This window comes from Aquarana catesbeiana, linkage group LG01 (genome assembly GCF_042186555.1).
Source record: "Aquarana catesbeiana isolate 2022-GZ linkage group LG01, ASM4218655v1, whole genome shotgun sequence".
In the NCBI taxonomy this organism is placed as follows: Eukaryota; Metazoa; Chordata; class Amphibia; order Anura; family Ranidae; genus Aquarana; species Aquarana catesbeiana.
In genome coordinates this window covers 250174542-250200446 of record NC_133324.1, presented here as the reverse complement: position 1 = coordinate 250200446, position 25905 = coordinate 250174542, and the positions used below count along the sequence as shown (strand labels likewise).

Here is a 25905-nt window from a genome sequence, read left to right as displayed (position 1 = left end):
TATTGATTGGTTTGCCCAAAAGTTATAGCATCTACAAAATAGGGGATAGATTTATGGCATTTTTTTATTTTTTATTTTTTTTTACTAGTAATGGTGGCGATCTGCGATTTTTATCGTGACTGCAACATTATGGCGGACACTTTTGACACATTTTTGGGATGATTGACAATTATACAGCGATCAGTGCTATAAAAATTCATTGATTACTGTATAAATGTCACTGGCAGGGAAGGGGTTAACACTAGGGGGCGATCAAGGGGTTAACTGTGTTCCCTAACTGTAGGGGGAGCTGACTCACTATAGGAGATGGCAGATCGTGGTTCCTAGCTATTAGGAACTCACGATCTGCATCTCCTCTCAGAACAGAACAGGGATTTGTGTGTTTATATATATATATATATATATATATATATATATATATATATATATATACACACACACACACACACACACACACACACACACACACACACACACACACACACACACACACACGTGTCCCTGTTCTGCCTCTCGTGCCCGCGGTCATCGTGACCGTTGGCCACGTGCATCAGCACCCCCGCAGTGCAGGAGCCGACTTATAGCTATGACTCGCGGGAACGCGCCGACCTGCTGCCGTATAATGATGGCGGCTGGTCATCAAGGGGTTAAAACCAGAAATATGCTATGCAGTGTACCTTTTGGGAAGTTAATGCTTTACCCAATTGCCTAGAGCTCCTTATTGGTCAGTCAGGCTATCACAATGATGGGCCATTGATGAGGCATCAGAATGCTCTGACATCTGAGCTTTAATTAGCATTTGCATTATAGAGTGCCTCAGATTTTGGGGTTTCTGGATCCATCTCGATTGAAGAATAACAAATATAGTAGTACCAAGAGGTGATGTGCATCATTTAGGGACATATTCATAAGACTGCATAATCCTTTTTTATATTTTATTTCACTTTAGCTGCTGTTGTCCAGTCGTCACTGTACTCATAAAACATATTTGCAATTCCAACTACATTTAAATGTGGCTGCTCTTCTTCTCTCTGAACAGTTCAGTGGTTGTTTACCTTTATGCTTTGACCTGAAAGCACACCTTCACCCTCTCTTTTCCATGTCTTTTGTCATGGTTATGCAATAGAGGTTGTTTGTCAGCTTACCTGTTTCCATGTGTTCATCTCCTAAGACCAGCTGTCTCTCACCTGACTGCTTTTATTAACTCTCCTCTAGCATGGCTCCACCCCAGCTCCTATCAGAGAACTCTATATTAACCTCTGCACTGCAGGTCAGCCCTGCTGATCAACCTTTGTGTGTTTGGCTTCCTGTTCCTGCCTGCCGTGTGCTCTACGTTTGTTTCTGTTACCGTCCTTGGCGTGTTCTATACTATTTCTGTCTGCTCGTGACCCTGACCTTTTGGCGTGTCCCCGACTATCCCTGTTTGCCTGTGACCCTGAACCTTGACGTGTACTCTGTTGTCCTTGTCTGCTTGTGGCCCTGACCTTGCCTTATTCCTTACTATCCTTATTCTTCTGTTGCCTACTGTGGGTGTGAGCTGGGGGACCCTGGGGGTCGTGACCTGGAGCCAGTTGCAGCCCAGTCCATCCTCACCATCAGTGGCTCTGGTGAAAACCTGCTGGCTCTTAGACTCCGCGCCCCAGGGAATCCTACGCTCTAACCTCGGTGGGATCCGTGTTGGTGTTCCAGCGACCCTGCCTTCCTTATACCCGGACTCCCATCCGCAGCAGTCAGCCATAGGGTCCACTGCCTTGCGGTACACTCCTGATCCCAACGGTGTGCATCTGTCACCTAGCCTCAAGGTGACCTGACAGTTTGATAAGCCATGGACCCGGCTGACGTGTCGCTTCCTGCAACCGATCCATTGCAGGGCATAGTTCGCAGACTCGAGGCCCAGGAATCTAATCAGACTCAGGTGATGCAATTCCTTAAGGATCTGGCTTCCCACTTCGAGCAGCTCCAGGCCTCCTTGGGAAACCCGAACCTGCAGCCTCAAGTACAATCAGCAGCTGCACCTATCGCACCAGTCGCAGCTACACGTTCATATTCACTGCCAGCTCCGTCCCGTTTTTCTGGGGACTCCAAGGCCTGCAGGGGCTTCCTCGGCCAATGCACCATTCATTTTGAGCTCCAGCCTCAAAACTTTCTGTCTTATCGGGCTAAGGTAGCCTATATCATTTCCCTCCTCTCTGGTGAAGCTTTAGCTTGGGCTACCCCCCTGTGGGAGAAGAATGACCCGGTGGTTTCCAGCCTGCCCGACTTCTTGAAGCTGTTTCGTAATATCTTCGAGGAGCCAGCTCGGGTTTCTTCAGCGGCTAGTGCCCTTTTACGCCTTCGCCAAGAATCTTGTTCAGTGGGACAATATGTGCTTCAGTTCCGTATTTTCACAGCTGAATTGAGCTGGAACAATGAGGCCCTGGTCGCAACCTTTTTACATGGCCTCTCTGACCGAGTGAAGGACGAATTAGCAGGAAGAGCCATCCCCGCCAGTCTGGATGATGTAATCTCCTTGTGCAATCAGATTGACATTCGTTTCCAGGAGAGGTCCCTAGAAAAAAGACGCCAGCGCCCTCTAGGTCCTAGTCAGCCAGAACTCTTCCCCCGTCACTCTGTGGAGCATCCTCTGCCTGCTGAACCTATGCAGCTGGGCCGGACTAGACTAACCCCCGAAGAACGTGCTAGACGCAGAACTCTAGGCTTGTGTCTTTATTGTGGGGGCAAGGGTCATTTTCATGACTCCTGCTCGCTGCGTCCGGGAAATGCTCAGGGTCTAATACGTTTGGAAGGTGGAGTATTGGACCCAGAAACATCACCTTCTCGTCTTCTTCTTCCGGTGTTCCATATAGGCTCTTCTCCCCAATCGGTCTTAGCATATCTGGACTCCGGGGGTGCTGGCAATTTTATGGACTGGAGAACTGCTACTTCTATGAAGCTTACCCTTTCTCCCCTCGCTACACCACTGGTAGTTTCGGCAATTGATGACACTGTGCTCCCAGGGGGTCCTATACGTTTCCAGAAGCTACCTATTAGGATGTCGGTAGGGATACTCCACCAAGAGTGGATTTCCTTCCTCATTCTACCCAAGGCCTCTACCCCCATTGTATTGGGCCTTCCTTGGCTACAGCTCCACTCTCCACATGTGGACTGGGTCTCTGGGCAGATCCTGGCTTGGGGTCCTTCGTGTTTCTCGTCCTGTGTTCTCAAGGTGGTCCCCAAGGAGAGACTTTCCATTGCTACAACATCCGTATCTTCTGATCTTCCTGCGGCATACAGCGATTACCGGGATGTGTTCTGTAAGAAGTCTGCTGAGGTGCTTCCTCCCCACAGATCTTTCGACTGTGCCATTGACCTTGTCCCTGGAGCAACTCTGCCCAGGGGTCGTACCTACCCTCTGTCCATTCCCGAGACCCAGGCCATGTCTGAGTATGTCGCCGAGAATCTGGAGAGAGGTTTCATCTGGAAATCCTCCTCGCCTGCAGGAGCAGGGTTCTTTTTCGTTGCTAAAAAGGATGGTACCCTCAGACCCTGCATCGACTATCGAGGGTTAAACGCAGTGACCATCAAAAACCGATACCCCTTACCTCTAATATCTGAGCTATTCGACAGGTTGAAGGGGGCTTCCATTTTCACCAAGTTGGATCTCAGAGGTGCATACAATCTCATTAGAATACGGGAAGGTGACGAATGGAAGACTGTGTTTAACACTAGGGACGGGCATTACGAATACCTGGTTATGCCTTTTGGTTTGTGTAATGCTCCAGCTGTGTTCCAGAACTTTGTCAATGAAATCTTCAGGGATCTACTGTACCAGTTTGTTGTCATCTATCTGGATGACATTCTCATCTTTTCCGAAAATCTGCTTGCTCACAGAAACCATGTCCGCACCGTTCTTCAACGCCTTAGAGAGAATAATCTCTATGCCAAACTGGAGAAAGAATGTCCTGAGGTCCTATTTCTGGGATGTTTTGTTTCTAGTTTGGGTCTTCGCATGGATCCCGGGAAGGTCTCGGCCATTACCAACTGGCCCCTTCCTGCTAGCCTCAAGGCCACACAGCGCTTTCTTGGCTTCACAAATTATTATAGGCAGTTCATAAGGAATTACTCTTCCATTGCCGCGCCTATTATCGCTTTAACCAAGAAGGGTGCGAATGTCAAAGACTGGCCTCCCGAGGCTGTCTCTGCGTTTCACGATCTGAAACAGGCCTTTGTTTCTGGACCTCTCTTGAGGAGACCAAATCCTGGGGATCCATTTTTTATTGAAGTAGACGCTTCTTCGATGGGGGTGGGAGCTGTGCTTCTTCAGTTCTTTGAGAAGAGACGTCAACCATGTGCGTTCTTCTCCAAAAAATTTTCTCAGGCAGAGAGAAATTATGCCATTGGTGATCGGGAACTTCTCGCAATTAAATTGGCGTTGGAAGAGTGGTGTCATCTCTTGGAGGGTTCCCCTCACTCCATTACGATCTTTACTGATCACAAGAATCTACAATACCTACAGAATGCTAAACGTCTGAACCCCAGACAGGCCAGGTGGAGTCTCTTCTTTTCCCGTTTCAAATTCACGATTACGTACAAACCTGGTTCCTGCAACGGTCGGGCTGATGCGCTCTCTAGGTCATTTGACACTTTGGATGAGGAGTCCACCCCTGATCCTGAGCCGATCATTCCGACCTCATGCATTGTTGCCCATTCCACCACCCTGGAATCAAAAATTCCTCCTGACAAGACCTTTGTTCCCACGGAGCTAAGAGCTAAGATCCTTCGTTGGGGACATGATTCCAAGGTGGCAGGTCATGCTGGGTTCCTCCGATCCTTCCTGCTCATCAGTCGTCTCTACTGGTGGCCTAACCTCCGCTCGGATGTTAGAGTAGGTTAAGGTTTGTCATGTTTGTGCTCAGTCTAAATCTTCCACACTAGCCCCTGCTGGTCTTCTCATGCCCTTGCCCATTCCTAAGGAGCCCTGGTCTCACATCGCCATGGATTTTATCACGATCTTCCACTGTCGGAGAATAATACAGCCATTTGGGTGGTAATCGATCGGTTCTCCGAGATGGCTCATTTTGTTCCTCTTCCTGGTCTCCCTTCTGCCTCTACCTTGGTTCCCATTTTCGTACGAGATATTTTCCGCCTTCATGGTGTTCCTTCCCATGTCGTTTCGTTCAGTTTACGTCCCGTTTTTGGAGAGCCTTTTGCAAATCCCTCAACATTACTTTGGATTTTACCTCTTCTTACCATCACCAATCCAATGGCCAGACTGAGAGGGTTAATCAGGAGTTGGAGGTCTTTCTCCGTACCTTGGTCTCTGCTCATCACGATGATTGGGCATCACTACTTCCGTGGGCAGAGTTCTCCCACAACAATCATGTCAACGTCAGTTCTCAGAAAACACCCTTTATCACTGTTTATGGAAGACATCCTCAACTCCCTCTTCCTATGACTTGTTCTTCCGACATTCCAGCCTTGGCTACTGTTCAGGAATCATTCAATTCCATGTGGGCTGACATTCATGATTCCCTCCAGAAAGCTGCCAACAAATTCAAGAGTTTTGCTGACCGTCACAGGCGTAAGCCGCATTCTCTTCAGCCAGGAGACAAAGTCTGGCTCTCCACCAGGAACATCAAACTCCGGGTTCCTTCTCTCAAATTTGCCCCAAGATTCATTGGTCCGTACACCATAACTTCTAAACTGAATCCGGTTTGTTTCAAGCTCCAGATTCCCAAAAGCCTCAAAATCTCTAACTCCTTCCATGTTGCCCTTCTGAAGCCTTTAGTCCTCAATAAGTTCCCTCGTCCTCTCTCTACTGCAGCGCCGGTCTCTGAGGATAATCAGGAGTACGAGGTTAGCCAAATTTTTGGTTCCAGACTCTGTAGAGGCATTCTATAGTACCTCGTGCATTGGAAGGGGTTTGGTCCTGAGGAGAGGTCGTGGATCAAGGCTTCTGAGGTCTTTGCACCTCGTCTGTTGAGGAAGTTTCATTTGAAGTTCCCCTCTAAACCTGGTCCCAGGCGGGGAAGGGGGAGGCCTCGTAAGAGGGGGGGTACTGTCATGGTTATGCAATAAAGTTGTTTGTCAGCTTACCTGTTTCCATGTTTTCATCTCCTAAGACCAGCTGTCTCTCACCTGACTGCTTTTATTAACTCTCCTCTAGCATGGCTCCAACCCAGCTCCTATCAGAGAACTCTATATTAACCTCTGCACTGCAGGTCAGCCCTGCTGATCAACCTTTGTGTGTTTGGCTTCCTGTTCCTGCCAGCCGTGTGCTCTACGTTTTGTTTCTGTTACCGACCTTGGCGTGTTCTATACTATTCCTGTCTGCTCGTGACCCTGACCTTTTGGCGTGTCCCCGAATATCCCTGTTTGCCTGTGACCCTGAACCTTGGCGTGTACTCTGTTGTCCTTGTCTGCTTGTGGCCCTGACCTTGGCTTAATCCTTACTGTCCTTATCCTTCTGTTGCCTACTGTGGGTGTGAGCTGGGGGACCCTGGGGGTCGCGACCTGGAGCCAGTTGCAGCCCAGTCCATCCTCACCATCAGAGGCTCTGGTGAAAACCTGCTGGCTCTTAGACTCTGCGCCCCAGGGAATCCTACGCTCTAACCTCGGTGGGATCCGTGTTGGTGTTCCAGGGACCCTGCCTTCCTTATTATTATTATTATTATTATTATTATTATTCAGGATTTATATAGCGCCGACAGTTTACGCAGCGCTTTACAACATGAGGGCAGACAGTACAAGTACAATACAATTCAATACAGGAGGAATCAGAGGGCCCTGCTCGTTAGAGCTTACAATCTAGGAGGGAGGGTCAAGTTATACAAAAGGGTAATAGCTGTGGGGGATGAGCTAATGGAGAAAATAGTGCAGTTGTTAGATGGAGGCAGGATAGGCTTCTCTGAATAGGAAAGTTTTCAGGGATCGCCTAAAAGTGGATAAATTTGGAGACAGTCTGACAGATTGGGGTAGGGAGTTCCAGAGGATAGGCGAGGCTCGGGAGAAGTCCTGGAGGCGGATATGGGAGGAGGTGATGAGGGAGCTAGAGAGCAGGAGGTCTTGGGAGGAACGGAGATGGCGATTAGGTTGGTATTTTGAGACTAGGTTAGTGATGTAGCTGGGGGCACAGTTGTGGATGGCTTTGTAACTTATTGCTAGTATTTTGAATTTAATTCGTTGGGCGAGTGGTAGCCAATGGAGGGATTGGCAGAGAGGGGTAGCAGACACTAAGCGGTTTGTAAGGTGGATGAGTCTGGCAGCAGCATTCATGATGGACTGAAGGGGGGATAGTCTATTTAAAGGTAAGCCAATGAGGAGTGAGTTGCAGTAGTCAAGGCGAGAGATAACCAGGGAGTGAATCAGGAGCTTTGTGGTTTCACTGGTTAGAAAGGGACGTAGTTTAGAGATGTTGCGGAGGTTGAGGCGGCAAGCTTTGGAAAGTGATTGGATGTGGGGCCGAAAGGAGAGTTCAGAATCTAAGAACACCTAGCACCCTGACATGTGGGGATGGGTGGATGGTTTTGCCATTGCTCTTGACAGAGAAGTCCGGGGAAGAGGCATGTGGGGGAGGAAATATTATAAGCTCGGTTTTGGACAAGTTGAGTTTGAGGAAGTGGTGTGACATCCATACAGATATGTTGGTTAGTAAGTTAGTGATTCGTGAGGAGACTGATGGGGAGAGTTGAGGGGTGGAGAGATAGATTTGTGTGTCATCAGCATAGAAATGATATTGAAAGCCGTGAGAGGCTATCAACTGACCCAGGGAAAAGGTGTAGATTGAAAATAAAAGAGGTCCAAGAACGGAACCTTGGGGGACCCCAACAGAGAAGGGAAGAGGAGTGGAGGAAGTAGAATTGTAAGTGACACTGAAGGTGCGTTGGGATAGGTAGGATGAGAGCCACTGAAGAGCACAGTCACGGAGAGCGAGGGAGTAAAGTTTTTTGAGGATGGAGAGGGTGGTCAACCGTGTCAAAGGCAGCTGAAAGATCCAGAAGTAGGAGTACAGAATAGTGTCCGTTGGTTTTTGCAGTTAGTAGGTCATTTGTGAGTTTTAAAAGAGCAGTTTCTGTGCAGTGTTGAGGGCGAAATCCAGATTGAAGGGGATCAAGAAGGTTGTTTTTAATGAGGTAGTCACTCAGTTGGTTGTAAACCAGGCGTTCAAGGAGTTTAGAGGAAAAGGGGAGCAAGGAGATAGGGCGTAGGTTGTTAGGATTGGTGGGGTCCAAGGACGGCTTTTTAAGTATGGGGGTGACCAGTGCATGTTTTAGAGCATTGAGGAAGATGCCAGAGGTGAGGGAGAGGTTGAAGATGTGGGTTAGAGAGTGTAGGATGGGGTCAGAGGGTGACCGTAGCATTTGAGAGGGAATCGGGTCCAGGGGACAGGTGGTCGACAGAAAGGAGTTTAGCAACTTCGTCTGTAGTAGCAGATTTGAATAGGGGGAGTGTCAGTTGTACCTGCTGACATGGGGTCTTAGCTGGGGGAGACACCTGTAGAGCGGAGATTTCATCGCGGATTGTATCAATCTTGTTTTTGAAGTGATTAGCGATTTCCTGGGCAGTGAGTAAGTCAGTGGGTGGAGGCGGTGGAGGACAAAGTAGAGAGTTGAAGGTAGAGAAGAGTTTACGGGGATTGGATGAGAAGGTGTTAATAAGCGTTGTAAAATAGGTTTGCTTGGCAGTGTGGAGGAAAGAATAGTATTTTTGGAGGGCAGATTTGTATTGGTTGAAGTCTTTGAGAGACTTAGTCTTGTGCCACAGACGCTCAAGAGCACGACTACGTTTTTTGAGAATTTTAGTGTCATCTGTTTGCCAGGGTTGTAGGGGTCGAGGCCTGATTCTGCGTGTAGTGAGGGGAGCAAGCTTGTCCAGGGTGGAGGACAGAGATTTATTGTAGATTGACGTGGCTTGGTTGGGGCAGGACAGGGGAGAGATTTTGTCATAGAGGTGGTAAGTAGCAGAATAGAGGAGAGAGGAGTTGAAGTTGTGAAAGTTTCTACGGGTGGTTAGGCGATTGGAGGGAAAGGTGGTGGAAGACAGGGGGAGAGAGAAACTAATAAGGTGATGGTCGGAGAGAGGAAAAGGATTGTTTGAGAAGTTGCATGGAGTGCATAGGTAGGAGAATACAAGGTCAAGCGTCTTGCCATCAGAGTGAGTAGAAGCCTGTACCCATTGCTTCAGGTCAAATGAAGAGGTTAGACTAAGAAGTTTAGAAGTAGCAGGAGTGTTTGTATTAGCAGGGATATTGAAATCCCCAAGAAGGATTGTGGGAATATCCGAAGAGAGAAAGTAGGGTAGCCAGGCAGAAAACTCATCAAGGAAAGTTGATAATGGTCCAGGGGGCCTGTAGATCACAGCAATTCTTAGGGAAGTAGGAGAGAATAGACGTATACAGTGGGCTTCGAATGATGAGAGGGAGAAAGATGGAGGAGGGTGAATAACCTGGAAGGTGCTCTGGGGGGATAGGAGGAATCCCACTCCACCTCCCTTGCGTCCATTAGGCCTAGGGGAGTAAGTCCAGTGAAGGCCACCCTGGGAGAGGGAAGCAGGAGAAGGGGTGTCATATTCGTGGAGCAAGGTTTCGGTGAGAGCAAGTAGATTAAAGGAATTAGTGACGAGGTCATGAACAGCAGTGAGTTTGTTGCAGAGCGGGCATTCCAGAGGGTGCAGGAGAGAGGGAGGCTGGTGTTGGGAAGAAGAGGAATGGAGACTAAATTGTGTAGATTGCGACTACTGCCAGAGGGTGTAGGGTGATGGTGATGGGTGTGTTGGGCACAGTTAAATAAGGGGGGCCCAGGGTTTGGGGAAATATCTCCAGCGATTAGGAGAAGCAGAAGAGTGAGGGAGGTAGTATGAGAATGTGGTTTGTATGAGGGGACATGCTTCAGTATCCTGGGGGGTTTGTTAGCAAGTGGGCTTAGAGTTAGAAAGAGGTGATGAGTGCAATAATAGGGGGAGGGGAGAAGTGAGGGTGATATGTACAGATTGGGGGGTGGAGCAGAGGGATGAAGAAAAGAGAGCTTGAGGAGAGAGGCAGCAATTGTGAAAAGGAGGAGAGGTAAAGAGAGCATGTTTTAGAGAGGAAGATGATAAAATTTGGAAATGGGGTCACCTGCAGTCTGTTATAGTTTGCTTTGTGCAAATCGCTGAAGTGCAAGAGCAGAAGTGCCACTTATTTAAAGAACCCACTTCTTTGGAAGAACTCCCTGTATGTGCTCCCCCGTAAAGAAGGCCTTGTTTTTATACTGTGTGTTGGGTGTGGGTTGAATCTGGCAATGAATCAATTAGGAGGGGATATTAGGAACACAGCTAGCAGGGCATAACTTTCACACCACAATCAAACTGCAAGGGGACTAAAAGGCCAAAATTGTAAAGATAAGGAAATCCATAATTTAGGTAAGGCTTAATGGCTAAATAAACATTGAACTAATGTGAGCAGGGCTACAGATGGAGTTGAAACAGTGGTGACAAACAGATTTACCAAATATGCATTTGTGCAGTCAGTCAATATATTCAGTTTGAAGGTATGTGGAGGTATAAACGCAGGTTTACCAAATATGCATTTGTGCAGTCAGTCAATATATTCAGTTTGAAGGTATGTGGAGGTATAAACGCAGGTTTACCAAATATGCATTTGTGCAGTCGGTCAATATATTCAGTTTGAAGGTATGTGGAGGTATAAACGCAGGTTTACCAAATATGCATTTGTGCAGTCAGTCAATATATTCAGTTTGAAGGTATGTGGAGGTATAAACGCAGGTTTACCAAATATGCATTTGTGCAGTCAGTCTGTATATTCAGTTTGAAGGTATGTGGAGGTATAAATGCAGGTTTACCAAAAAATGCATTTGTGCAGTCAGTCAATATATTCAGTTTGAAGGTATGTGGAGGTATAAACGCAGGTTTACCTGTGAAGAGAGAAGATGATGTTCAGATGGATGGGGCAAAAGCAGAAGTGCCACTTATTTAAAGAACCCACTTCTTTGGAAGAACCCCCTGTATGTGCAGCCCCCTGTATTCCTTATACCCGGACTCCCATCCGCAGCAGTCAGCCGTAGGGTCCACTGCCTTGCGGTACACTCCTGATCCCAACGGTGTGCATCTGTCACCTAGCCTCAAGGTGACCTGACATCTTCATTGTATGTGTCTTGGCATATGCATCCACACTACCTTTTTCCTACCCCCCCCCCTCAACCTTTTCAGCTGTTGTATGGATATCTACTAAATAAAATCTAATCAAAACATATGCAGCGCTTCGCTATCCACAAATACCCCTATACCCTATCTATAATCCATCTATATCCACAAATTGCAAGAGTCAGGGGTGTGTAATGTGCACAGTCAAGGGAAGAGGGTGTGGTCTGTATCTCCCCCCCCCCAAAAAAAAAAAGTCCTATTCTCTCTCTCCAACATTGCCCTCCGAGCACAAATCATCCCTACCTGACCTTAAATCCCTCCTTTTAGCACAAGATGTAGCTCAAATCTTTGTTACCTTCCCAGGGCATTGTGTACCTCCGTACAATTCCTTCCTCCCTCCTAAACTTACAGACTTCAGACACAGCACAACAGAGTGCCGGGAGGTGTTTTTGCTCCCCTCCATGTGTTGTCACGTGACATGTCAGAGCCAAAGAGGTACCTATAGGCAGCTTCCATTGCCTCTGAAGTGTATGAGATGCTGGCTGTTGCAGTGGGGTGCAATCACTGCTTCAGGGACACCCTGCAGAAGGACAAGGACAAGGACACCCTGCAGAAAATGAAATGCCCTTGATCATGGCCAAAATAAATATGCAGCTTTTTAGCTCGGAGACACTTGAGAAACTTTGGAAATGTTTTTACACATGTATTAACAACATTTTTTTTCTTTTAAAGTGTGATCTCTTATCAAATCCGGTATGAAGGGAATGTCTCTTCTGAGACCAAAATAAAGTTTATGACAGACGGTGTCCTGCTGAAAGAAATCCAAAAGGTGAGTTTCTCAGTACCATGTATCTACTGTTATATATTTTTTCTAGACTAGACAGATCACAGAAGTCACATGGCTAATGCACCCTCCAGAAAAGTATGATGGTATTTTTACATTTTACATTTTTATTTTTTTGTCTTTGCAGCCAATAGTGAGAAGCTCCCACTATATGTTTGTTTCCATTCACACAGCATGCCTGAAAATTATTTAAAAAAATCTTACCTGTCTAGTTACTTTAGAGCAGTTTTTTACATAGGACTGTATAGGCGACTTGAATTGTCAGCACAGTACGAAAGGTTAGTTATGGCAAACCTAATTCCACCTTATCACATAGAAGGGGAAAACTATGTAAGATTTTACAGATTATTTCAGAAAATAAAAGATAAGCAGAAATTTTTAAAATATTTTTAGTTATGCTATTTACTGTAAATGTCTAACAAATATATAAAGTAGGTGTTAATCCAATGTGGCCGCAAAAGTGGATATAAACCTTGAAGACAGTCTCCAGTCCAAAGATTTGTTTCCTTTGCATTAATGTGGTTGTAAACGTCAGACATGAAATACGATCAAAGCACACCCCTCTATAGTGTGTACTTGTCTCAATTTAAAGCACTAAGTGTCATTTTTGTCTGCTGCTTTGTTCCTCTATCAGCATGAATCGCTTCTGGCAATGTTTCCTGACACCTAGAGAATAAGGATGGGCTCAGGCTTGTTCGCACACTCTACGTGCAGAGCCCGCCAGGAAGTCGGCACGGCTCTGTGCTAATCACAGGCAGCGAGTGAGACATTTCCCGATCTCTGCAGCCGCACATCGGGAAAATGTCTCACTGCCTGTGATTAGCGCAGCGCAGTGCCGACATCCTGGCGGGCTCTGCACGTAGAGTGTGCGAACACGCCTGAGCCTATCCTTACTAGAGTATAATGGTGACAGGGAAGGGAGCTCCAGCTGATTGACAGCCTCAGCTCCTGTTCCTGCGTGCTGTGTGGAGGGGGGGGGTGTCCCTGCCCTCCAATCGGCTCTCAGACTTCTCCTCACTGAGCTTTGCAGAGTGTAATTTCAGTTCTCCATCCCCTTTTTTTCTGAACTCTAAGAAACTTATAAATTCTGAACTTTGAATAGATATGGAGAAGAGAAGACTGTAGACAGGTACAACTTATGTAGGAGGATTTGTTTAATCTGTTTGTATCACCTGAAGACAGTCTGTTCGCTGGGTTAATGTAAGGGTTTACAATCACGTTAAGGTTTTTGAGATTATTGCCAATTTGGGTGAATATAGTGCTTACTGGAGTTCTTCTTTGAATGATCAGTTCACTTTAAAAAAAATATAGATACACATATATTTGATGGGGGAAAAAAAGGTGCAAATAATGGTTTTTCAAAACATTGCAACCGCGATCAGTAGTTTGTGGGTGCAATGCCAGGCTCCTGCAGACTTTCTCCACCACACTGTCCATATCAAGGTATTGACTTCAGTTGTGGAGGAACTCCCAATGGATTACATATGTGGTTACCAACAAACTTGTGTTCTCTTGAAAACTAAAAGTTTGTCTGCCGCAATGGAATATGGGACTTGTAGTTAATTCTTTCACAGACCTTTGTGAATGAATCACGTGGCATTGCTGCACAAATATCAAAACTGACATTGAAGGAGAAAAAAAAAAAACACATGCTGTCACGGTTTGGGTTACGGGTGCAAAAGGTGAAGTTAGGCTTTAAGATTGCTGTAAATTGGACTTGCTGGTTCTTGCATATCGTAATTAAAATGTATGAAAGAAAAAGCTGACTCCAAGCTTTATACGTATGTATGCTTTTAAGTCTGCAGCATGGATTCAAAATTAGGTGTAATATACAGAAGCCTGCTTTATGATGTACAGTATCTCACAAAAGTGAGTACACCCCTCACATTTTTGTAAATATTTTATTATATCTTTTCATGTGACAGCACTGAAGAAATGACACTTTGCTACAATGTAAAGTAGTGAGTGTACAGCTTGTATAACAGTGTAAATTTGTTGTCCCCTCAAAATAACTCAACACACAGCCATTAATGTCTAAACCCCTGGCAACAAAAGTGAGTACACCCCTAGGTGAAAATGTCCAATTTGGGCCCAAAGTGTCAATATTTTGTGTGGCCACCATTATTTTCCATTACTGCCTTAACCCTCTTGGGCATGGAGTTCACCAGAGCTTCACAGGTTGCCACTGGAGTCCTCTTCCACTCCTCCATGACGACATCACGGAGCTGGTGGATGTTAGAGACCTTGCGCTCCTCCACCTTCCATTTGAGGATGCCCCACAGATGCTTAATAGGGTTTAGGTTTGGAGATATGCTTGGCCAGTCCATCACCTTTACCCTCAGCTTCTTTAGCAAGACAGTGTTCATCTTAGAGGTGTGTTTGGGGTCCTTATGTTGGAATACTGCTCTGCGGCCCAGTATCCGGGACAGGATCATGCTTCAGTATGTCACAGTACATGTTGGCATTCATGGTTCCTGTAGCTCTGTACTGTAGCTCCCCATTGCCGGCAGCACTCACATACAATGTACTTTACATCGTAGCAAAGTGTCATTTCTTCAGTGTTGTCACATGAAAAGATAAATAAAATTTAAAATTTTTTAATCGTACATCACGGGGCACAGAGCCATAGTAATTACCATGTGGGTTATAATCCACCTTTAGGTGCTGGACACTGGCACACCCTAAACAGGAAGTTGCCTCCCTATATAACCCCTCCCATACCATTTTTCGCCAGTGTCTAAGGTGTTGGTCACGAGTGAAGATGTGCTGTGCTGAGCTTCACTGGAGCAATCCTTGCTGGGGCTACCTATGCAGCCAGATCCATTCAAAGTGTCTTTTTTGGGCCAAATTGAATGGTACCCGGGCCTCGTGTCCGAAGAAACAAGGTCTTTGCTTGTAAATGCCTCTCTTTTAAAGAGCTGGACCCCGGGATCTAGTACTTTGGTATTTTAAGCCATAAACTTTTACTGGCGGGGTGCTATTACAGGTCCAGGATTGTGGGTTCTTTGAGGGTCCCCGGTTCCTGAAGGTTTGTTAACGGAACCCACCATGAAGGGTGAAGATTGGGTCTGTTGGTTTTACCACAGAAAACCCTGCAGCGGGAAAGGTAAGTGGAGTTTTTCTAAGGAATTTTTAAATTTTCTTATGAAATGTCTCCTTTAAAAAAGTAAATGTTGTCATGCCTAAGTGTCACCACTGGGGGCTGTATGGAGCATGTACCTTCTCATGCTTTCCTCAGAGATCACGCTGTGTCACAGAAGCAGCAGGCTTTTTTTCCTCCGGCTAGCAGGCAGACCTCCGGTAAGTTTGGGGGGGGGGTTGCTTCCATCAGACACCCCCCCACCTGGGCTTTAATCTCCCCCTCTTCACGAGGCTGAACATTAAGGGAGAGCTAAAAAAAAAAAAAAAATCAGCGATGCCGTTTTCTTTCACCGCCCATACACGGCAGCGGCTTTCAGGTCTCCTCCACGCCATCCCTCCCTCACACACATGCCGATCCCGTTGGATCGGAGGCCTGCACTCGCGCGGGAAAACTCTTTTTTGAAAGATAAAGGAGGGGGGTGAGATGCGACGGAGGGGGCGGGGCTTAACGGGTCATTGGCATCCTTCAACGCGGGAGTGGGTTTTAAAAAAAAAAAAAAAACTCCATTTGTGCTGGCTGCAAAAATTTTTGGAGGGACACAAGAGCAAAGAGGGACATGAAAGAGGTTGGTGACACAGATATTTTCTATTTGACACATTTACTATTTGCATCAGGCTGAGCATTAATAGCAGCGGCAGTGGCTGACTATTGCTCAAGCAGTGGATGCGATTTCTTCTGGTAGTACCTCTGCTTTGTGCATCAGGCTAAGGTCATAAGGGGGGATTGAAACACCCCCAAAAAAGAGCTAAAAGGGTCTCCCTCAAGCTCTGGAAAGCCTACTCATCTCTACAAATGTCATCCTCCCCTGAGAGGGGGTGGCTAGTCAGAGTGAGCATCGGGGCCATGAAATGTTTGCAATTGTTTTCAACTCAGCAGCCCCTGTTTATGTTGTTATTAGGAAGATCTTTTTTCCTCAGCCAGGATAGGATTGAAAAAAAAAAAAAAAGGTTAGCGGCTTTAATCGCATCCCAGTGTGGGACTAAATTTGACAGGTTCTCTTCCATTACCCAACTGAGGAACTAGGGACAGGAGAAGATGAATTCCCTCAGGGGACCATGGTGAGGCTGATGACTCCTCTTCTGAGGTGTCAAATGCGGGGGGATCAGCTTTCACAATCTGTAAAATTGATGGTGCAATTTCTTGCTGAATAGTCCGCTCCACATTTATGTACCCTTAACTGAGTGTTTGGGTTCGCTAAAGCCTCCTCAATTTGTGCATTCCTTTTCCTGTCCATTCATTGCTGGAAAAGTTTTTTTGTATCTGAGTGAATCGCCCAGATAAGCATTTTATTCCCTCCTAAAAAGTTTTCACACTTTAAGCTATGGTGGAAAAAATTCACTAAGTAGGGTATACCAGCAAATAACGCTGCTATATCCTCTGTGAATAGGAGTTTGACTCAAATGCTTAGGGATCCAACGGATAAAAAGTTGGAATTCCTATTTAAAAAAAAAAAAAAAAACACTTTTTTCTCTGGCAGATTGAGAGCCTGCGCTGACAGTAATTGGTTAATCGTTGAGAGACCAGTTTAAACAGGTGTTCAAGGTTATCCTACTCAGCGGGCACAGAATCTGGCAGCTTTATGTTTGCAATAGTTGCTATGAGAGATTCTATCCTTCAGGCCTTGCGCCCTTCGCTAAGCGCCATGCAAGAAGCTCCTGGCTAGACTTCCTTTTTGCGGTGAAACGGCTATTTGGGGATGTTTTGGATAATACATCCAAAGAAATTCTAGTGGAAAAAGTACCCCTTTTGCCATTTAAGAAAAAGAGTAAATGTATTTTCGTTTTAAAGCTCCTTCTCCTGTGCCAGGGGCATCAGCCTCCAGGTAGTCACGACTGCTTCCGCCGTCAGGTTGAAAAGGTAATCCTCAGAGTTAACCCAAGGGACAAAAGAGATCTTGGGAGAGGAAACCTACAAGATACTGAAGTATTCTTATGAAGAGGCGCCCCCGCCCGCTCGAATAGGGGGAGTTCTACTGCAGTTCTCAAGGATCTGGCAGGAAGAGTGTCGAGACGAATGGGGGACTTCCTCAATAGCTCCAAGGTACAATCTGGAGTTCTAAGAGTTCCAGTCTCCTCGTTTTCTCAGATCAAACGTTCCTAAGGATCCAGAGAAAAAGAAGTCTTTTTCACGGTGCCAAATCTGAATGGACATTCTGGATCTCAAAAATCTAAATTCAATTCCTGAATATAACCACTCTTTTTTTGCATGGAGTCAATCCAATCAGTTATCTCCATCCTACAAGGAGGAGAACGTCTGGCGTCAATCGACATAAAAAAGGCATACTTCCATATGCCTATTTCCTTGCTCACTAGTAATATCTACTTTTCAAGGTGGAAAATATTAATTTTCAGTGTGTAGCTCTGCTTTTCAGTCGAGCTACTGCACCTTGAGTGTTTACAAAGGTTTTGGCCCCTTCTAGCCAGATTAAGGGCCCAAGGTATAACTATTATGGTTTACCTAGACGATCTGTTCTTTATAGACCAGTCGATAACCCGCTTAGACCAAAGTATAGTCACCACATTCAACTACCTAGAATAGCTAGGTCGGATTCTCAACCTAGAATAAATCTTTTGGTATAAAGAGAGAGGGGGGGGGGGTGCCGCGCTATCCAAAGGGGTCTCAGCTTATAGGTGTTGATAATAGTTCCTAGTATTCATAGGTCACGAAGTTTTAAATAATCATAAACGTAAAACAATCGTAAAAAATCGCATGAATTGGAGTTGAGATTATGCGTAGATATAATGACTCAAAAGTAGATGTGTTGATCCAACAAGGGATATAAATATAAACACTGATGCATATGTTGATAAAAAAGTGAAAAAATATATATATAGATAAAAACCCAATTTCTGCATGTGTTACAGTACAATATATCCAAAGTGCTCGTGCTCTTGTGTCTTAAATAAGAAGATCAAACTTATACATATGCTAAAGTGCAAAAAATGGGGCAATAAAATAAACAGATCATATATCAAGTGAAACAAACAAAAATCAAGTGAAACAAACAAGAAAGGAGATATGGTCGCCTGATCCTCGTGTTGCGACCAGTGCGACAGTGCAAGTATAGTGTGGATGGTCAACGTGAGTAGATAAACCCACTCTAATTGTTAGTGTCCAAAATAAATTGATAATTCAAGTGTCCAAAAGAATGAATAGTGTTCAAAAACCAGTGCTCAAACACAATAATCAAATGACAGTGGGGTGTTGCTATGCAGATCAGACACTCTATGTCCTCTTCATGCAGCATGCACTAGTGTAGGTAATGGCCCCTTACCTAGCGGTGCTAGGTCAACCGCATATAAGTTGTTAACTCCCGGAGTCCTGGGTCTCTCCTGCGTCTCTGCGTCCGGACTTGCTGACTCAACAGGATCCTATTGGGGGCTGGGATATGTCTAGTAGTGGTCCTAACTGGGGTCCTAGGACAGTGCGGCTCCTAGCTCCTCCTCCACATCATGTCTCCAGTGTATGTAAAATATAGGACAAGGTACCCAGATAGTGAAGTATGTTTCTTTAGGGTCACTTTATTCACATATGCAATATACAGAGTACTCACATTAGCAGTTATTTTCATACAGCATGGTATCCTACGAGCAGCGAGCTCGCAATGTATTCAGCAAAGAAGGTAAAACGAAACAAGCCTATTCCGTCCCTACGCGTGGAGGAGGAGCTAGGAGCCGCACTGTCCTAGGACCCCAGTTAGGACCACTACTAGACATATCCCAGCCCCCAATAGGATCCTGTTGAGTCACCAAGTCCGGACGCAGAGACGCAGGAGAGACCCAGGACTCCGGGAGTTAACAACTTATATGCGGTTGACCTAGCACCGCTAGGTAAGGGGCCATTACCTACACTAGTGCATGCTGCATGAAGAGGACATAGAGTGTCTGATCTGCATAGCAACACCCCACTGTCATTTGATTATTGTGTTTGAGCACTGGTTTTTGAACACTATTCATTCTTTTGGACACTTGAATTATCAATTTATTTTGGACACTAACAATTAGAGTGGGTTTATCTACTCACGTTGACCATCCACACTATACTTGCACTGTCGCACTGGTCGCAACACGAGGATCAGGCGACCATATCTCCTTTCTTGTTTGTTTCACTTGATTTTTGTTTGTTTCACTTGATATATGATCTGTTTATTTTATTGCCCCATTTTTTGCACTTTAGCATATGTATAAGTTTGATCTTCTTATTTAAGACACAAGAGCACGAGCACTTTGGATATATTGTACTGTAACACATGCAGAAATTGGGTTTTTATCTATATATATATTTTTTCACTTTTTTATCAACATGCATCAGTGTTTATATTTATATCCCTTGTTGGATCAACACATCTACTTTTGAGTCATTATATCTACACATAATCTCAACTCCAATTCATGCGATTTTTTACGATTGTTTTACGTTTATGATTATTTAAAACTTCGTGACCTATGAATACTAGGAACTATTATCAACACCTATAAGCTGAGACCCCTTTGGATAGCGCGGCACCCCCCCCTCTCTCTTTATACCATTAGATTTGGGTTTGTGTCTGAGCCCTTGTTTTCGGTGCATGCAGCTGCCCAGTGATAGAGGTTGCATACAGGTTCAAAAGTCGATTATACGACTATATAACATTTTTTCCAATCTGGTAGCGCAGGAATAATCCCCGTTTTTACTGATAGAATAAATCTTTACAACCATGAAGAAGGAAAAAATACTTGGGTCTGATCATAGATACACCCAGAAAAGGGTATTCTTGCCCCAGGCAAAGATCAGCACCATATAGGGATGAGCTTCGAGTTCGAGTCACAACCACCGGCCAAGGGTTGTGGGGATGAGGCCCTTGTCCCCATCAACATGGGGACAAGGTGTTTTGGGGGGCTACCCCAAAGCACCCTCCCAATGTTGAAGGCATGTGGCCTGGTACGGTTCAAGAGGGGGGGCCCCCTTTTCCTGCGGCATGGATTTTTGGGGGACCCCACGCCATTTTTTTTTTAATTTTGGCGCGGGGTTCCCCTTAAAATCCATACCAGACCTGAAGGGTCTGGTATAGATTTTGAGGGGGACCCCACGCCATTTTTTAAAAAAAATTTGGCCGGGGTTCCCCATAATATCCATACCAGACCTGAAGGACCTGGTATGGAATTTAGGGGGACCCCCCACGTTATTTTTTTTTTTTTTAATTTTGGTTCGGGGTTCCCCTGTGGGAAATTCCCATGCCGTTTTTATCAATTAAATTTTATGTGTATTGTCGGACAATTCATTAATAGCCGCGAGTAGTTTTAAATGACTTTTTTTTTCCTTTGAAATGTCATTTTGCTGTTAGACTGTTCTAAACACGGGAAACATGCGCCCCTTTACAGGCATACTATAGACACCCCCCCAGGTACGAAATTTAAAGGGATATTACACTTTTATTGTTTCACTTTAAGCATTATTAAAATCACTGCTCCCGAAAAAAACGGCCGTTTTTTAAAACTTTTTTTTGCATTGATCCATGTCCCCTGGGGCAGGACCCGGGTCCCCAAACCCTTTTTATGACAATAACTTGCATATAAGCCTTTAAAAGTAGCACTTTTGATTATTCATGTTCGTGTCCCATAGACTTTAACGGTGTTCGCATGTTCGAACAAATTTTTTGCCTGTTCGCAAGTTCTGGTGCGAACCGAACAGGGGGGTGTTCGGCTCATCCCTAGCACCATAAAGGAACTGATTCAGGTGGTCGAAACAAGATGAATTCTTCTATTCAGCTTTGTATGTGGTTGTTGGGAAAGATGGTGGCTTCGTTCAAGGCCGTTCCTTATGCTCAGTTTCATTCAAGACTGCTGCAAAACAGTATCCTATCGGCTTGGAACAAAGAGTTCAAGCTCTAGATTCCCAATGTGTCTGATTCCAAAGCCTACGGCCACATCACCCTGAAAGCGCCCGATCTCGTCGGATCTTGGAGGCTAAGCAGGGTTAGGCCTGGTTAGTGCCTGGATGGGAGACCGCCTGGAAATACCAGGTGCTGTAGGCTGGGTGCGCCGGAGCCTCAGTTTATGGTTGATAACCAAAAATCTGCAAAGGGGAAAATCCTTCATTTACCTGGAAAATGGTAACAACATATGCCAACTTTTTTTTTGGGTTGGGGAGCAGTTCTGGAAGAGGCAACTGTCCAAGAGAAGTGGCCCAGATCAGAAAGGGTCTTGCCCATTAATATTCTAGAAATTCAGGCAGAGCACTTAGTCCTGAGGGCCTGAACGTTCAGTTTACAGAATTGTCCTGCCAGGATTCAATCCGACAATGCCACCACAGCAATGGGCTATATTAATCACCAAGGGGGCCCAGAGAAAGGTGAATAATTTCCTATCTTGGGCAGAAAATAATGTACTTTTGCCTATCGGCAGTCTTCATTCTAGGAATAAAAAAATTGGCAGGCGGACTACTTCAGTCGCCAACAGATGTTCCCGGGAGAATGGTTCACCCCGATATCTTCCTGTCAATGTGTCAAAAATGGGGGATCCCAGACGTAGATCTGTTTGCGTCCAGGTTCAACAAAGAAATAGACAACTTTTGTGTCAAGAACAAAGGATCCACTAGCATGCGGAACAGATGCCTTGCTATTCCAGTGGAATCGGTTCTCACTGATTTTTGCACTCCCTCCTATTCTGCCTGCGTCCACGACTTCTTCGTAGGATCAAGCAGGAAGTGAAGTCGGTGATTCTTGGGGCCCAGGCAATCTTGGTATGCATAGATCATAAAGATGGCAGTAGGGGACCCATGGACCCTACCGCCACGGCCAGACCTTCTCTTGCAAGGTCCGGTATTCCATCCTACTTTACAAACGCTAAATTTAACGGTTTGGCTATTGAGACCCACACTCTGAAGAAGCGTAGGCTGTCAGGTTCAGTGGTTTCTACCTTGGTTAATGCAAGGGAGCCGGCCTTCATAATTATATATTATGGAGTCTGGGAAGCATATGTCTCCTGGTGTGAAACCAGGGGTTGCACCCCAGGAAATAGGTCAAAGGTAGAATCCTTGACTTTCTGCAGATGGGGTGAGAAATAAAGCTGGCCTTGAGTGCTTTCTAAGGACAGGTTTCGGCCTTATCGGTATTATTTCCATGACCACTTGCTTCGCATTCTTTGGTTCGTAACTTTATTCAGGGGGTAACGTGGCTTAATCTCTGGTTAGGTCACCCCTGATCCCTTGGGAATTGATTTTAGTTTTGTCGGCATTACAAAACAGCCTTTTTTTGGGCCGATACGACATATTCCCTTGGTCCTTTTTGACAAGGAAACAATTTTTTCTGGTAACCATATCTGCTGTAAGAAGGGTATCAGAATTGGCTGCTCTTTCTTGTAAAGAGCCATGTTATTATTGTTTTCAAGGATAAGGTAGTATTGTGTCCTCATCCTAACTTTTTACTGAAGGTAGTATCAGGTTTTTATCTAAACCAGGATATTGTTCTACCTTCATTTTTTTCCAGAACCCTGTTCAATGGAAGAAAAATCACTACATTCTCTCGATGTGGTGAGAGCAGTCAAAGTCTACTTAAAGGGGACTGCTCAGATTCGGAAAACGGATGTTTTGTTCGTGTTGCCTGAAGGTCCTAAAAGAGGACAAGCAGCAGTGAAATCTACTATTTCTAAATGGATTCGACAAGTAATCGTTCAAGCTTATGGTTTAAAGAGGAAGTTTCTACCCTCTCAAATCAAAGCGCACTCCTCTAGGGCTGTTAGTGCTTTGTGGGCAGTGCATCACCAAGCCTCCATGGCTCAAATCTGCAAGGCTGCAACTTGGTCTTCAATCCATACATTTACCAGATTCTATCAGGTGAATGTACAAAGGCATGAGAATATCGCCTTTGGGCGCATTGTACTGCAGGCAGCAGTATTAGTCCTCTGATCTCATGGTGCCCTGCTTTTGTTGTGTCTCCCTCCCCTCAGTTGACAAAGCGCTCATGTGCGAAACGCGTCGTCAAGGCAACCCCATGACAGTGGCCCCAGCTAGAGCCATTTCACAGTGAGCCTTGATCGATCCATCCATTCATCCATCTTTTCTGTGATACCGCCCCATCAACCAGCAGTAGTTTTTCCTCAGCATCATTATTTTCACCACTCCTTCCTGGTCTGGCGACTTCCGATCCAGTTTTCCGGGTTGCTCCATTTTTCATTTTTTATTTTTATTTTTTAACCTTTATTTTTCAGTTTTTTATTTTTATTGATTTATTGATTTCACGTTTTTCTGATGAACCCCAGGCCGTGTAGGCAGATGAGAGCTCCATCAGCTTGCCGGCAGCATCATTTCCCCCTTGACTAGCCTCCGAGTTTCAGTACAGATTCTGGTGCAGTGTCACCATTTTTCACTGAGGAGCTTTTACCCCTGTGGAGACACCATCCGGCAGAGCAGCGATTGGCTGTCCATCCGCTGACATCCCAGCGGCTCCCCCGTGCAGACGTCATCTCTCACCGCCACGGAGCTCCAGCGAGGCTGCTCTCCTCACGGCGGAGCTTTGTCACCATCCACGCTGCGGTCATCTCACAGCCTGTTGGAGCCGGCGAGCCTTCCTGAACGATGCCAGCCTCTCCAACGAATGGGGTAGCTGTGAGTGTTTTCCTCTTGCTGTGAGTACTCTGCTTTGCCCCCACCACTTCACCCACTGCCTCCTGCTGTGAGCACTGTGTTCCACCCGGCCATTTCACCCATTATCTCCTGCTGGGGCAGTTTTTTGGTATGGATCTCCTGTGATGGTCTCCTGTTGTTCCAAGGCTGACTGTATCCCATTTCAAGTGCTCTTCATATGTTGAAACTTAGAGTAATACTTATTAACTTTTTTATTATTGTGAGATTGTGGTTTTCAATACTGTGTTACTGTGTTTTTTCTGTAACAGTGCTTTTTAACTTAGTTTTTTTAATCGGTAGTCATTACTGTCACTTTATAATTATTTATTACTGGTTTATTAAATTACTCAATTTTTATGACTGTTGCAGGTTGCTTTCAATACACCCTGAGCGCTGGGCTGCATTTGTTTTGTTTTTTTTATGATCTGTATTTACCAGCTACGGTTGGTCCGGCTGCACGGGTGGTCCCTGATTGTTTTCTCCCTCTACTCTTTTGTACAAGTTATTCGATATATATAGTTATATATTACATGTCCTGTTTGGAGCTCTCTGGGTAGTCTATCATTGGCGCTGGGTTATTGCTGTGTGTGCTCCCCTCAGTTGGCATCGCTCTGGGACATCCCACATGGTAATTACTATGGCTCTGTGTCCCGTGATGTATGATTAAAGAAAATAAGATTTTTATAACAGCTTACCTGTAAAATCCTTTTCTTTTGAAGTGCATCATGGGACACAGAGGTCCCGCCCCCTTTCTAGTATACACGTGTATTGCTTTGCTACAAAACTGAGATACTCCCAGTATGGGAGGGGTTATATAGGGAGGCAACTTCCTGTTTAGGGTGTGCCAGTGTCCAGCACCTGAAGGTGGACTATAACCCACATGGTAATTACTATGGCTCTGTGTCCCGTGATGTACTTCAAAAGAAAAGGATTTTACAGGTAAGCTGTTATAAAAATCCTATTAACAAAAATGTAAGGGGTGTACTCACTTTTGTGAGATACTGTATGTTCAGCCAAATGTTTTTTTTTTTCTTCCTTTTTAAATGAGAGTAGGGGAAAGAGAGAACTCTCGTCAGCTTTTTGTGTTTGTTTTTTTTTCCTTAATTTCCTTGTCTGGTGAAACAGTTGTCACTGTGACTGTTGGGGAACATTTCTCAGAGCCCTGAATAGCAGTAAAAACCCAACAGGGGGTTTCCTTCCCCAAAATATATAAATTTAAGAAACATGTTTGACTATTTCAGCTCTGGAAGGTTTACCCCCTTCATGACCTGGCCAATTTTTGTGATATGGCACTATGTTACTTTAACTGACACTTGCGTTAAAATTGATGTCCTTTTTTTCCCATAGATAGAGCTTTCCTTTGGTGGTATTTGATCACCTCTGCGTTTTTCATTTTTTGCACTATATACAAAAAAAACGACAATTTTGAAAAAAAAACAAAACAATATTTTTTACTTTCTGCTATAAAACATTCCCAATAAAAAAACTGTAAAAAATCTAATTTTTTCATCAGTTTAGGCCAATATGTATTCTGCTACATGTTTTTGGTAAAAGAAAATCCCAATATGTGTATATTGATTGGTTTGCGCAAAATTTATAGTGTCTACAAACTATGGTATATTTTTACTTATTTATTTTATTTTTTACTAGTAATGACGTCGATCAGCGACTTATATTGCGAGGATATTGCGGCAGAAAAATCGGATACCTAAACTGACACTTTTGACACTTTTTGGGGACCAGTGACACTAATTCAGTGATCAGTGCAAAATATGCACGGTTACTGTACTAATGACACTGGCAGGGAAGGGGTTAACATCAGGGACGATCAAAGGGTTAACTTTGTTCCCTGGGAGTGATTACTAACTGTGTGGGGGCTGCTTTGACTGGGGGAATAGAAAGATATGTGTTCCTGCTTTGTAGGAACACAGGATCACCACTTTCCCCACTCACAGAACAGCGCTCTGCCTTGTTTACATAGGCAGACCGCCATTCTGCCTTTCTCCTGAACGATCGGCGGGTGCTTGCGGACATCCCGTCCGCCGGACCCGCTGATTGGCTCCCTGTGTCCAATCACAGCAGGGGCCGGTCCCCAGAGGCACGCGCGCACTCCAGACCATGAAGTGTCTGGTCATGTACTAGGTACAGAGCAGCCGCCCTGCTGCAGTATATGTGCGTGGGGCAGTCGCTAAGCAGGATA

The 25905-nt window shown here is 45.2% G+C and overlaps 1 protein-coding gene and 1 pseudogene across 2 annotated transcripts in view; both read left to right on the top strand.

Annotated features, from left to right (window-relative positions):
- The window catches only part of DHX37 (DEAH-box helicase 37), a 114864-nt gene that overhangs the window by 22496 nt on the left and 66463 nt on the right, over positions 1-25905 (top strand). For both annotated transcript variants that reach the window (XM_073627880.1, XM_073627889.1), the window contains exon 8: positions 11851-11947. In XM_073627880.1, coding sequence (XP_073483981.1) covers positions 11851-11947 — 97 coding nt within the window. The remainder of the gene's footprint in view (positions 1-11850; positions 11948-25905) is intronic.
- On the top strand, positions 20999-21117 carry LOC141125136 (5S ribosomal RNA; annotated as a pseudogene).